This window comes from Festucalex cinctus, chromosome 11 (assembly GCF_051991245.1).
Source record: "Festucalex cinctus isolate MCC-2025b chromosome 11, RoL_Fcin_1.0, whole genome shotgun sequence".
Classification (NCBI taxonomy): Eukaryota; Metazoa; Chordata; class Actinopteri; order Syngnathiformes; family Syngnathidae; genus Festucalex; species Festucalex cinctus.
In genome coordinates, this window is record NC_135421.1 from 25,289,908 (window position 1) to 25,303,244 (window position 13,337).

Sequence of the window (13,337 nt, forward strand, 5' to 3'; positions counted from 1 at the left end):
TTTTCTCACTGAGTTTTAATTTGATATTGTGAAAATTAAATCAGAAAGTCATTGTAAAATTCACAGTTTATTAACACTCATTTACAACAACTTTTGAACATGTAATGTAGCTGTGCTTTTACCAATAAAATAAAAACACATGAAAACATGAATAAAAAAAATATCCTAGACTTGTGTATAAAACAGTACATGACCTAATCTGTCATTGAATTCAAATTAAATCCAAACAATCATTTTACAAGACGTCTTTCCTTTTAAACAAGTTTCCTGTCCTCCTCTCCCATCATCAGGCCAACACAGTAAGGAATCAGAGCAACCACGACAAGGGGAATTGAGGCGCTCTTACAAAAAGACAGAACGTAAAAAAGCGCCTCAGTGTGAGTCGGTATCTTCACTACATCATACACTTGAAGGGTTGTGAGGGTGGCTGCCAAACACATGAGCTTAAATCGGATCTTGTGGCCATTCTTGCCCTTACAACTCTGAATGAACATCTCAGAGTTGACAGCCAGGCCCAATCCAAACAAGGCTCCCAGGTTCCTCACCAGCCCGGCGAAGGGAGTGGTGTCCAGGTGGATCCAGTCTGGATTAGCGCACCACCTCTTGGCTTTGGTGACTGACCACAGCGGATCCACGCCTGCCAGAGTGAGCAGCAGGTAGAAACCGAGGGCGACGGTGCACAGGAAAACATTGGTCTGGATGTATGCTCTCAAACTTGCATTGAAGATTGAGGGGATGTGTTCGAACGCCTCTGCTACCAACATACCTGCAATTTGCCAAAAAGATCATTGGGGGTGTAAAGAAAATGGATTTGAATCAAAAATAGGTTACACTTTAAAAATGTATGGTCCTTGAATGTTTACACTTTCTCTCTCTCTCTCTCTCTCTCTCTCTCTCTCTCTCTCTCTCTCTCTCTCTCTCTCTCTCTCTCTCTCTCTCTCTCTCTCCTTAAAAATAAATTGTGAATATTGCTGTTTATCTCTTTGTTAGAGAACGGCAAGTTGTGTAAAGTGCTGAGACATTTTGTAACAATCTGCAGTATGGCACCGCGCCACAAGGTGGCGCCTCCTTGTTTTTTGTTGCCTATGCAGCACTTTTTCGTTTTTGCCGTCAATGTATTTGATGCCATGGACTTGTACGCGTAATCATGACGCGTGGTATGGGTCAAGGAATCTACTTTTTTCCTATTAATAAAGTAAAATTGTTGACTTCAGGTCCCTTTTTTGTTTTATTTTGCTATCCAGCAAAAACAAAAAAACAAAAACATCCATGGCTGATCAGCCATCCCAACATGTGTACTCAAATTTAGTTTAGGTCAAATTAAATTGTCCTGTAAAACTTTTTCTGTGAGTAATTTATAGCGTATAATAAAACACAATTTTAAGAATACCTGTGACAAAACTCACCAGCTAGAAGGCCGAGGATGACCTGATGCGGGAAATGTGTGGCAATAAAAACCCTGGAGACGCAAACACTTGTCTGAATGATCCAAAAAGCAGCCCACAAGCAGGACCTCAGAAGCCAAAATCTGGACACAATAAATGAGTGGAGACTTGAATTATTTAGTTTGGTTTAGAATTGAGGAGCTGCTTGCTTCGGTTTTCTCGCTGGGTCTTCTTGCTTCCTCCCACAATCCAAAATCACACACTGTATATTAGGTTTATTACCAAAATGAATGTAGGTCTACATCAGCTACACTTGAAGCAGTTAAAGTGTATGAAATGAAAAGTGACGCACCTCTTAGAAGTGTTATTCATGGTGAAAGTGGAGGACCGAGTGGCGTTGAGAGCAGACGTGATCATGACATACCAAACGCATGATGAGCCCATGGCATGACCGGATGGACTACCTGCACCGAAAACAGGTTGGCACCCGACACTTCATTTTGTACACCTATACAAACTAAATACAAGAGCTGGATTAGATTAGATTTTTTTTTGCTTAATCTTGGTCAAGGCTAGAAATTGAGTTATTTGTTGTGGTGAGTCAACAACAGTCTTGAAACTTACCTGGCCCCGTTTCACACGTTATGTGAAATTGTTGCAAATGAGGGAACGAATCATTGTGGAAAAGGTGACTTTCATGCACCCACCAATAAGGTCGCTGCCCAAAGAGAATCCTAAAATCACAAGATCTTGATCTTAGTCTATTAGGGTTGAACAATTAATCCAATTCAAATTGACAGCGTTGTGTAATATAATGCAGAAAAAAAAGTATTTGCATATATATGCATATTTTATTTATTTTTAGCATCGCATTAAGTTAAGTACTTAAGAAGCGCAGTCCACATGTTTACACGTTTGTTTCATGAAACATAAAAAGTTTGAAGTGATAAAGCCACAGATTTGTTTACATTATTGTTATAATTACTTAAAGACTTATGTTTATGCCACTCTTGTTTAGTAGAATTTAGTAAAACACTTAAAAGAATGCTTAAAAGAATTTAGTAAGTTATTAGCTCTAATTGAAGAAAATAAATAAACCATCTTGTGTTAGTTCATGGTTCATTTGCCTTTATTTTAGCATAAACCATAAGACCAAAACACTGATGTATAATAAATGTGATATTGTTTATTGTTATACAGATTAAGTTATAGCTTGTGTTTGAAAAAAAAAAAAATACATGGGAAGAGAACCTTGAAAAAAAATAATCAGATATTAAATCACAATTGCAATATTGGGGTGGGGAGGGGGGGGTATCACCATTAGAATAATCTTCAAAAAATTATTCAGACCTAAAAGTTATTTATATGTCTTACCATTTAAAAATGAGATTGAACCAGTCTCCAAAAACAGCCACCCATATCATCTTGGTGCCCACACTGTGACTCAGGTGGAACCACAGTGGGAAATAAACTGAAAAAATATTTCTTGGGTCGCCCACGGTTGAAATGAAGCCGAGGAAGTTGCGGTACTCCCCGTAGTTGTTCTGGAGATGCTGAATAACCAGCACCTCGCTACTGTGGACAAAATCCATCTCAGGTTGATTCTCTGTGGCCAGAACTGAAAGAGTGACTTCTCCAGCACCAGTGAAAGCAACATAACCACTAAAGTGCATCGCGGATAGCTTTATATGTCAACCCTCAGTCATGATAATAAATCATTCAGTGGTGCCATGGCAACAATGGCAAGCTCTTCAGTGTGCACACACAAGAAATCTTGAAAAAAAAAAAAAGTGAGTTCCATGCGGAGTCATGAGGGCGCAGCACTTAAACTTGTTACAAAACTGTTAATGCCCTCACTGTCAGCCATTAGATATGTTACACGTCATTGCTTTTACTATTGTTAAATATTAGCCACTGTAAACACGAAAAGAGAGAGCCTGGATCAGCCTAATTTATTTTCTTTTTTTCCTCGCACAGCTGGTACACAGAAATGATTAACCATCACAATGTGTATTATCTAATAGCTGTGTTTTTCATTATTGTTGAAAGAGGGTATAGGCAATGACATAATACTGAACCGATATTGAACTTATCTGACCATTCGGAACATAAAAGTAAAGCTTCGGTGAGAAAGGAGTCACTGAAAAACATGTGTAGCATCAACTCCTGACTAAATGCAGATCTCTTTGTTGTAATCATGGACATGAAAATGTGAAATAGGTTATGAAATGGAACGTACTTCAAAAATTGACAAAAATATGAAAGAGGAACAAATTAAAGGCAAGTAATGTATACATAAAGAAGCAAAGATAAAGAAGATTATGTTCCAGGACTAATGTTGTATTCTCTATTGATGAAGTGATTAGAACATTAAATTTGAAGTATAAAATAAGAGCAAGGAGCAAATTAAATAATTGGTATAATGAGTAAAACATAAAAATAAGTAGCCACGACTAGATTAAAGAATGATTAAACCCAACCCATTTCAAGTTTTTTTTTTTAAATCTGATTTTGCTACATTTTTTAATTGCATTATAAATGCAAGTGAGCAGATACGATTGCAAGTCAAAGAAGTAACCGTTTCAGATCAGTAGATGGCGGTAATGCATTATTATAGTTTGCAAACAGCCTCAAACACAACGAAGAAGAAATATGTCCCGCCTCCGTATTTCCGGCTACAATTTCCGCCCACAAACAGACCAAGCAAACCGCGAAATTTTGAAAATATCGAACGGCTGAACGCGCTAATTTGACTGTTTCAACAAACGGTTCACCACGTAAGTATCATATATACGTTTAAAATACTCGCATGTAAGTTAGTTGAAATGGAGCATTTGTTAAAGTGTAAATCGTTCCACCGCGAACGAGTAAGGTTGTTGTTTCGCGTTAACATTAGCCGACGTGCTAATGGCATGGATGCTAACGTATGCGTTAAATACACCTAAATATTTTCCGTTTGCATATTATTACTTGTACTTATCCACCCACAGATTTCCGTAAACATGGTATCAATAGATGATCCCGAGGTCACTGTTAGTTTCGACAAAAAAAGGACAGAAGCGCATAACAGAAAGCTGAAAGAATTCGCCGAGATGAAAGACATTTGCTCTGAGCTGACCCACGCTCATCGGGAGTTTGTCAGAATGTCTCGAGGTATGATGGGTTTATATTCTTCTCTTTGTGCTTGTTGGGCGGACATAAATGCCCAGTAATGGATGACTGTTTTCCGTTTACTTTTGCACAGATGGAGTTCTAAAGAAATGTGCTGATGATGAGATACTGTTTGAGACCATTGAGAGGCTTACAGCAGGTGAGAGTTTCTGTCTTTGGTCAAATGCTTGCACAAGTTAGTGAGAGACAATAAAAAAAAAAAAAAGCTGATCATTCAATCTTAAAATTGACAATACCCAACGGTGCACATACCAATTTTGGTGTGGTTCTCAAGGAAGGTTGTTGCTGGATTTATTTCCTGACAAACCATCCTCACTGTTTGAGTGAGATTACAGCAGGGGTGCTAAAGTTCTGACCATCCGACAAATTTTTTTGCATTGTTAATCAATTTAATCCCTGTGTTCCTAAAACCCTGTGTTCCTAAAAGAGAAGTGTAACCCCCCCCCCTTTTTTTTTTTATTTAAAGGAAAGTAACTAAACCATCAAATCTAGGTTGATTAAATTAAATTTGAACCATATCAAAAGTGAAATGAATTGGATTAAAAAAAATGTTGTAATCCTATTCATTTCATGGCAAGACAGCTTTGATACAACAGTAACAATACATGCATACATGGACCTTGGACTTAGTTGATAAAATGCTCAAGATTAACTTTAATACTTAAAAATCCTGCCTTTGCTCCTCCCTCTCGGTGTCCTAAGTGGACTTAGAATGTTAAAAACTGTTAATGGTCATCCAGTCGGTGAGCTTCTCAGTCGCACCTTGGCTTTAATATTGACACATTGAAACATTTTCCAGCCAGACAAAAACAGCAGCTAACTCACAGTTAGCTGTAATGGCTAACAAATAAATGGTGATACAATAGAATTATAGTAAATGCAGCAAAAATGAGAAATGATCATAATAATAATCGTATGGTGGTATTGAGTGGACAAAGTTAAGAAATGTTTCACGTATCGCTGGCATCGAGCGCATTGTGCCTGTAACAAAATACGGCCAAATTGGAAGACTCGGCATCCCTGGTGAGTGTTAATGTATTTCATTGACATGTTTTATGTTTTTGATATGTTGTTAGATACATATTGATTGTAAACTACACCAGGTGATTTATATGGCATGATTTCTGTTTATTATAATTGGTATTTATTGTGACATGATAGTGGCGATATCAAAGGTTATTAAGTTCTGTATGCATAAACATATTGTCGAAGCAAGCTTTATTGCACGATAGCCAACCCGTGTCGATCGATGACGCACGTGAATCGAATTTAAGTACGATTTGTGTGATGTGATTGCAACTAAAATTGTGCTGCATTTTTCCCTTTATTGTATTCCAATCAACATGTGTCTTGATGTCCAGATCAGCATCACAAGAATGCATCATTGCTGGAGAAAGAGCGCACTTTGACACAAATTACATCTGATATTGAGCAGAAGGAAATGCAGAAAAAGACTTTTATCCAGGAGATTGAGAAACTTCAAGAAGAAAAAAACAAGGCAAAGGAATGTATGTTTCATTTTGGCATCATCAGTCTGAATGATGTTTTTTTTTTGTTTTGTTATTTTAAACTGGCATGTCCGCCTGTTTTTTTCCTTTCTCAGGGATTGAGTCCCAACATAAAACAAACAAGGACAGACTGAAGAATCTGCAAAAAGCCAGATTATTCTTTGAGGAAAATTTGAGGATGGAAATGCGAAAAATTGATGGCAAGGCAGATTTGTTCCTGATTTCACTTTGTACATTTCTTGTATTTCCTTTTAATGTCTCACCATCCTGTTTTAGTTGTTAAATGACTCCTGATATTTGTGCAACTGAGTTTGTTTTGCTTTTGTGAAGATGACCGGTTGCAGTTTGTGTTCCGAAGTATCGACCCAGCTCATCCGAACAGGCCATACGTCATCACAGTGGAACTCTCGAAAGAGGGATCATATCAGAGTAAGCCCCGTCATGAAACTGTATTTAAAAAAAAAAAAAAAAAAAAAAAAGGTCCCAACAGGGGCCTGATTTGTGAAATGTTTAGACCAAGTGTTGAGAAAACTTATCATCAAGATAATATACTGTAATTGTGCTTCCATCCACTTTCAAACAGTAAAGTCATGACACATAAGTTAATTATGACAAACAATTGAAGTCCATATCAAGAAAAATAACAAAATCTAGTCTTTGAAACACCACCAGTCAACTGTCATTACCTGTAAATAGGCTATTTTGATATTTCCTGAAAAGTTCCCATGTTGTAGGTGTGTCAAGCAAGCCCGCACTCGAGTGTCTGCCCGACTTGGAGAGATGGCTGCAGGAGACCAACAAATTAGCAGTTTTCCTGAAAAACGCGAGGGAGCAGTTCATCTCCCAAGCTCGCCAAGAAGGCGGAAAATATCAAGGATGATAAAAAGCTTTGCAGCACATTCATATGTTGTCAAATAGCACTTGGAAGCAAAAGAATAGACACCAAATCAGAACTTGGATTTATTTGTCTTTGCAATTTTAAGACATTATTACATTTTTGTTTAGGTCTACATGTTATGCTGATTTTGTTTGGAAGCTGCATATACAGTCAGGCTTCAGATGATTGGATATTGCTTAGCACAGGCAGCTCCTCGACATAGGTGGAGGGGAAATGACCCGTTTGGCCATTGAGTGCACCAAACCACCAGCCATTCTCTTCTTTTGTGTAAATGTCTAGTAGATCCCCTGTTAATACGTAGTTTACATATATTATTTTGGTTTTTTTTTGGCACGTTTGTATACATTTATAACCCCCATACCTTCTTTCAGACTTAATTCATCACTGCGTTGAGGTGTGAAGTTGTATAAGGCCTTGCATTGCCCCACAGTGCAAACGTCTGGTGTTCTTTGAACTGTAAATAGTTTGGTGTTAAGCGTAATTGGTCATAATGTTCCAAATAAACGCCTGATTTCTATAAAAGTCCTACCATGTTCTTTAGGCTCTTGCGCATGTGCTGGGGTTTGAACAAGGTCCTCTGACTCCTGTAACGGTGCGGTGCCAGCGACCTGGCCGCCGGATGTGGGCTCTTCAGTCGGACATTTTGTAGTCTGAACGGGTCCTTTGTAGATGATCGAAGCTCTCAAGGAGTGTCTGGTTCTGAAGGGAGTTTTCCTGAGTTTCACCGACCGAGTAAGCTGCACCACACTGTGCTCACCGTCCTGACGGGATGATCAGTATCATTAATACAGCAAACCCCACCTGCTATACCCCCAAAAAAAATCTGAATAATTGACTATGGTACTGTAATTTCCTGTTGTTGCCACAAGATGGCAGCAACGAACTACTTTAGTCTAAGAAGCTGTCGAAGAATTTACAAGACGTTCACTGTATAAAATATGTTTGGTAATAGATTCCTTAGATAACTGTGACAATGTCCTTGCTGTAAAGACATCGAATTAATGCGTATATTAATAGAGAAATCCTAGTGAATATCAAAATTCAATTCCATGTTCATGTTATTTTAGTTGAGCTTAACTTCCTGCCTGTGGATGGCATGGCATCCACAGGCAGGAAGCTGTTTTAAAGCTGTTTTATGGTGGGATTTAAAGACAAACTGCTGCTGTATGCAGTGGTGCATTAGCATTTAGAGTGGATTTATTCCAGTCACAACACTCAAGTAGTGTTAAAAAAAAATAGAAGGAAGGACACCACTGTGATTCTACCCTTCTGTGAATGGTGGAAACTCTAATATGATACTATACAGTACAGTATTGTTACCTACAGTGCTTAGAGAATGTATTAGCCCACCATGCATGGTCGAATTTGTCACAAACGCCCTAAATGAACCATATATGTAACTACTAAAATCAGTTTTTATGTTTCTGTTGGGTCTGAATATAGTCACTTCTTCACATGCAAGTTCTTTAACCCAAATGTTATTTTGAGTGGTCAAACATAATTGTTATACAAAAAGCATGTCATTATTTCCCAATTAAGATGTTAAATATACAGTAATTTAGTACCAAAACGTTAGTTTTAGTGGTTAACTGATATGCTTGACTTATTGCTGACCTTTAGAAAGCTGGATCACTTTCAAATGTAGTATTCAATAAGTTTTTTTTTTTTTTTCTCGTTAAAAAATGAAAATCAACAACTTTTTTTAATTGGCTAACAGTATTTTGAGTTGACACCTTGTCTTACTGTTATACTACCAAAGTAGGTGATGTGGAATGGGGCTATGACTGTTAGTCATCTTTCCAGTGTACCATCCAAGATATTTTCTTGATCTATTTTCTACGTACAGCGCTTTATGTCCCTGAGATCATTCAATGAATTTTAACTGTTGACAATAACCACGCATAGAGTACCTTATCTCTCCATTTGATAATGCAGTCCTTAAATCGGTGGAAGGACCTGGGCTTCCCTTCTAGTTCATCCAACGCTACAGAGAGTTTATGGTGCGTGGCCTCCAGGAGATCCAGCTTCAGTGTGTTCTGGATGCAACAAGATACCACTCGCTGAGCTTCTCATTCATCACCCACAAAGTCCAGAACACACATGACGCGTCGCACACCTCATCAAGCTGCTGCTCGGTCTCCTCCAAGTTCCTCTGATTCGAAAAGGAAGGGTTTTCCGCATAGGTTTTCATCAGCTTTTCAATCCCTGCGAAAAGATCATGGAGACGTTTTCAGTTGAACTAACTAACTACTACTACTCGATTACAATGAATTGACGTAATTAGTGCAGGTTGCCTTCGCAGTCTTTCTTTGCTTTTAAGATCCCTTCCTCCAAGCGATGGAGTTTAAGTTTCATGGCTTCTCTTCTTCGCTCTCTGCACATCAGTGATTTGCCGTCTTCCTCCTGATGCGTGCGGTACAAGCAGGGTCTGACTTAATCAGAAACGACTAAAATAATATTAGGAAACCAACTTACAAAATAATCCATCATCAAAAATTCGGCTTTGTCGTCTGCTGTCGCGATGTTGTTCTCCTCCACCAATGTTTGTATGTCTTTATCCATGTCCACTCTTTGGACCAACAGCTCTATCTGCTTTTGGCCCTGGAACGGTCACATTCATAATCATTAAATTATCGATAATGGCATGAGAAGAATCATTAACGACAATAGAGTATATTATTACATGTTTGAGGGTCTGCCCAAAACTGGACATGTGCAGGTTGTACCGGGTTAGAATGTTGCAAAGAACTTCAATCCGTTGTTTCTCTAGCTCCTGAATGATCTGCAAAAGAAACAAAGAATTTTGTTTTGGATGATTTTGTAAAGTACATAGATTTACTGTTACTGTATGTTAAGTACAATATAATCAGAGCTGTACAAGAAATGTGATGTTTGACTGACTGATTCACATAAGAGCTTTGAAGTGGTCAATCCTCACAAATAGTTGAAAGGCAAAGAATACAGAATAAAATTAGTTACTAACTAGGGGTGTGAATTGCCTCGTACCTGGCGATTCGATCCGTATCACGATTCGATTCGATACCGATTAATCCCGATATGAATTTACAAGTCGATTGTTGCGACTTTTTACTCAAATTTAGAAAATACCATTCAGTAAACTTGTACATGCACACTGTAAGATTTGTATGAAAATGAAATTTTTTATTGATCTGAATCTTCAGTCAGTGAGCCACTGTATTTAACAAACGGGTTGTAACCTTTTTCATGTGTGAACAGCATTGAAACAAAATATTAAGGCTTAATGTTCCATTAATATAACATTCTTCCATGCTGACGGTGTGAAAGTTCGACATTTTGTTGAGTATTTTTCCATCAAAAAAGGATGTTAAAAAATCGATTCGGCTGCCTGTTGAATCGATTCGAGAATTGCGTGCTGTAGTATCGCGATATATTGCCGAATCGATTTTTTTTAACACCCCTATTACTAACATACTTATGTTATTTGTGAAACTGTTATCTCTCCTCCATAATGAAATGTACGTCATGTTTGGTCACCTGGTAGCCGTTTTTAAGTGTATTTTCCCACTTGAGTCTCATCTGTTGGCCCTCCATGTTGGTATGAAAATATTCCTCATCCGCGCGCGCCTGTACCTCCGCCGACTTTGTCAGCCGATTTAGCATCTGCAAACAAGAACGGGGAGGTCAAATCGTTCCATTGTGGCTCGCAAAAAAATGATATATTGCGTTTAAGAAATCGCTTACCTTTTGTTTCTCTTTCTCTGTGGATATGTGCTTATTACGCTCGACAAAGTTGAATAAAGCTTCGTGCTCCCGTGTTAATCCGACCAGTTTCTTCTTGGTCTGCAAATTCAGGCAATTACCTTTACTAATAATGTAAGTCTTTATTTTTTTAATACACTTGTAAAGGAAGGTTGTATGACATGAAGTTTTGATGTAATGAGGCCTTAAAAAAAAATCAGCCCTGTATTTACCCCATTATTATTATTAGATTTTTTTACTTTGAAGGTCTAGCAGAGCTTTCATAATATACACTGACTACTTGATACTAGACAAGCACTGCAAAAAAAAAAAAAAAGTCTATAATATTCAGTTCTGACACTATCATAGAGTGTTTGAATAGACTTAACCTTGAGTTGCTCAGTCCAGTTGGTCATTAGAAGTTTTCCTGTTCTCTCAATGGTGTTGTCGAGCTGTCAAAGCAGAGAGAGCGTTTATCAAGTGTCACGTTGAGTTGATTTTTTAATATACTGTATACAGTGGTGCCTTGAGATACGACTGACCTGACTTTAGATCTGATTTTTTATTTTTTATTTTTTAATAAGTGCTGTACAATGGCAGTCAACTCACTTCACAAAAGCAGCAGATTGTAAATAATTCTTCAAAATAGATGCTTCAAGTTGTTTATTTTCACTCACAGTTTAAAGTTTACTATCAGACTAATTAATATATAAAACAAAAATTCTCATGCAACTTTGTCTTTTGTTAGCTTAATGCTAACACATAATGGGCTAATGAATAGGAATGATAGTTATAGCCCATCTTAATGCATATTTGAACACAAATGGGCCTAAAATGATCACATACGTAAACTCTTTATTTTCTGCAAAGAATGGTTATTATTGCGCTATGATTGATATCATTTACTGTGTGTTGCCGACACAACAGAAGGAGCAACACAATGTCAATCGAATTGAAGCAAAAACTGTTTTTTTTTTTTTTGCGTCATTACGGTGTTTTTTTTTTTTTTTTTTTTTTTTTTTTTTTTTAATATAAATAAAGCACACTATGGTGTGCTATTTCTTACAGTGAATCCTGGAACAGACTAATAGCATTTCCATTCCTTTCAATGGGAAACGACAGTTTTAGATATGAGCAATTGAGTTATGTGAGTGATCATGAAACAATTTAAACTTGTATCTTAAGACACAACTGTTGAAAGAAAACAAAAACACACACAGGCCTCTTTCTCTTGTTATGCTCGTCCAAGACTTGACGCAATTCCAGAATAGCCTCCTGCTGAAATGCATTTCCCAATGATCTAAAAAAAAAATAAAAATAAAATAGGCAACATTGAGGAGCCTTTTTTTTGGTATTAATATGGACATCGTAATGGCTTTAAAATCAAGACTACCTGTGGGCATCTGCCCGGGAGTACATCTCATCTGACACCTGACACCAGGCACTGTAGACAGAGCTGAAAGCATGAATAGGTTGTGTTTTGATCCCGTCTGCTGGGATTCCATCATAAAATGTCCCATGGCACTATTATTTGTGGCAAAAGTTTAAACTAGGGCTGAACAATTAATCACATTCATATCGACATCTCAATGTAGCAATAAATTTGAAGCAATAAAGCCACAGATTTGTTTGCATTTTTGTTGTAATCTGATTAATGACTTGGTGACTTGTTTACGCCACACTTGTTTGGTAGAATTTTATTAATTTATCATAGTGAATAGTTAAAAGACTAAATCAAAGTGTTAAGTTAGTTGTTAACTATAAGTATTTACACACTTTCATAGTAATTCATGGTTAATCTGTTTTTATTATAGCAGAAGCCTAACCTGACCAAAACATTTATGTATTCTAAATCCGATATTGTTTATTGTAATACTGATAATTTATTGCTTGCAGGGTATCTAGACAAAATAATCAAAGAAATTAATTTTCAAACTCATTCAGCCCTCGATTAAACGGCATAAAAAAAAAAGAAAAAAAAAGACTGTGTTTCTTACTTGTTTGTCATCCCTTTGGAAGCCCTCATAAGTTTTGCAGCCAGTTTTTGGAGGCCTTTGGCATATGTGTGGTCAAGTTCTGACCTAAAAATTGTTAAGTCAAACACTTTAGAAGTCATTCAGCTGTAATTTGTAAGTGCGCCACTGCATTTATTCTACCTTTGCTGCAGAACGCTCATAAGCTCTTTGCTGAAATACTCGCCATCTTTCGACACCCGTTTGACATTTTGATAGAGTTGGTTATACTGAAACACAATAGCACACAAAACGGAATTTAAATCGACACCTGCATGTCGATAAACATTACACGCAATTTGCAAACAAAAGCGTTCGACGCAGATACTCACACAGCAGCTGCTGATATAGTCCTTCATCTTAAAGACTGAAGCCGTTTGTTGACTTTGGACCTTGACCACCTCCTCCTAAAGTCACTCATGCGGAAATCACCCGAGTTATTGTCACTGGACTTTACAAAGGAAAATTCCAGCTAAGGCTACGCTATTATGTCAAATTAAGTTGATAATGCAATACGTCTAATCACTTTGTTACAACTGCTGCTTTTTTTTTTTTTTTATGGTTTCAGTTTAGTTGAATAAACCAACCCAGCCTGGTCTTGTACAGTGTATTTATCACTCAATAAAAATGACCCACACAAATA

At 37.4% G+C, this 13,337-nt stretch overlaps 3 protein-coding genes across 4 annotated transcripts; 1 reads left to right on the plus strand and 2 right to left on the minus strand.

Annotated features, from left to right (window-relative positions):
* Positions 1–254: 254 nt before the first annotated feature.
* LOC144030475 (glucose-6-phosphatase 2-like) lies at positions 255–3,201 on the minus strand. 2 transcript variants are annotated; one of them, XM_077536822.1, is made up of 5 exons: positions 2,760–3,201; positions 2,010–2,119; positions 1,774–1,849; positions 1,407–1,552; positions 255–766 (listed from the first exon to the last, which is right to left on the minus strand). In XM_077536822.1, exons 1-5 carry the CDS (start codon positions 3,056–3,058, stop codon positions 255–257), a joined length of 1,143 nt encoding a protein of 380 aa, XP_077392948.1. In that variant the 5' UTR covers positions 3,059–3,201. The 2 variants fall into 2 exon arrangements, with proteins under 2 accessions (XP_077392948.1, XP_077392947.1); XM_077536821.1 differs by having other exon boundaries at positions 1,407–1,528; positions 1,738–1,849.
* An 834-nt stretch (positions 3,202–4,035) lies between these two features.
* On the plus strand, positions 4,036–7,484 carry spc25 (SPC25 component of NDC80 kinetochore complex). The gene is made up of 7 exons (XM_077535963.1): positions 4,036–4,162; positions 4,376–4,538; positions 4,630–4,695; positions 5,918–6,064; positions 6,160–6,264; positions 6,395–6,493; positions 6,799–7,484. Exons 2-7 carry the CDS (start codon positions 4,388–4,390, stop codon positions 6,942–6,944), a joined length of 714 nt encoding a protein of 237 aa, XP_077392089.1. The 5' UTR covers positions 4,036–4,162; positions 4,376–4,387; the 3' UTR covers positions 6,945–7,484.
* nostrin (nitric oxide synthase trafficking) lies at positions 7,018–13,115 on the minus strand. The gene is given in 17 exon segments (XM_077535964.1): positions 7,018–7,249; positions 7,324–7,416; positions 7,492–7,723; positions 8,873–8,998; positions 9,079–9,167; positions 9,257–9,365; positions 9,438–9,563; positions 9,646–9,744; positions 10,479–10,604; positions 10,686–10,784; positions 11,072–11,134; positions 11,901–11,982; positions 12,076–12,138; positions 12,680–12,763; positions 12,839–12,924; positions 13,027–13,088; positions 13,091–13,115. Coding segments are annotated over 17 exon segments (1,701 nt in total). The 3' UTR covers positions 7,018–7,112.
* Positions 13,116–13,337: the final 222 nt, after the last annotated feature.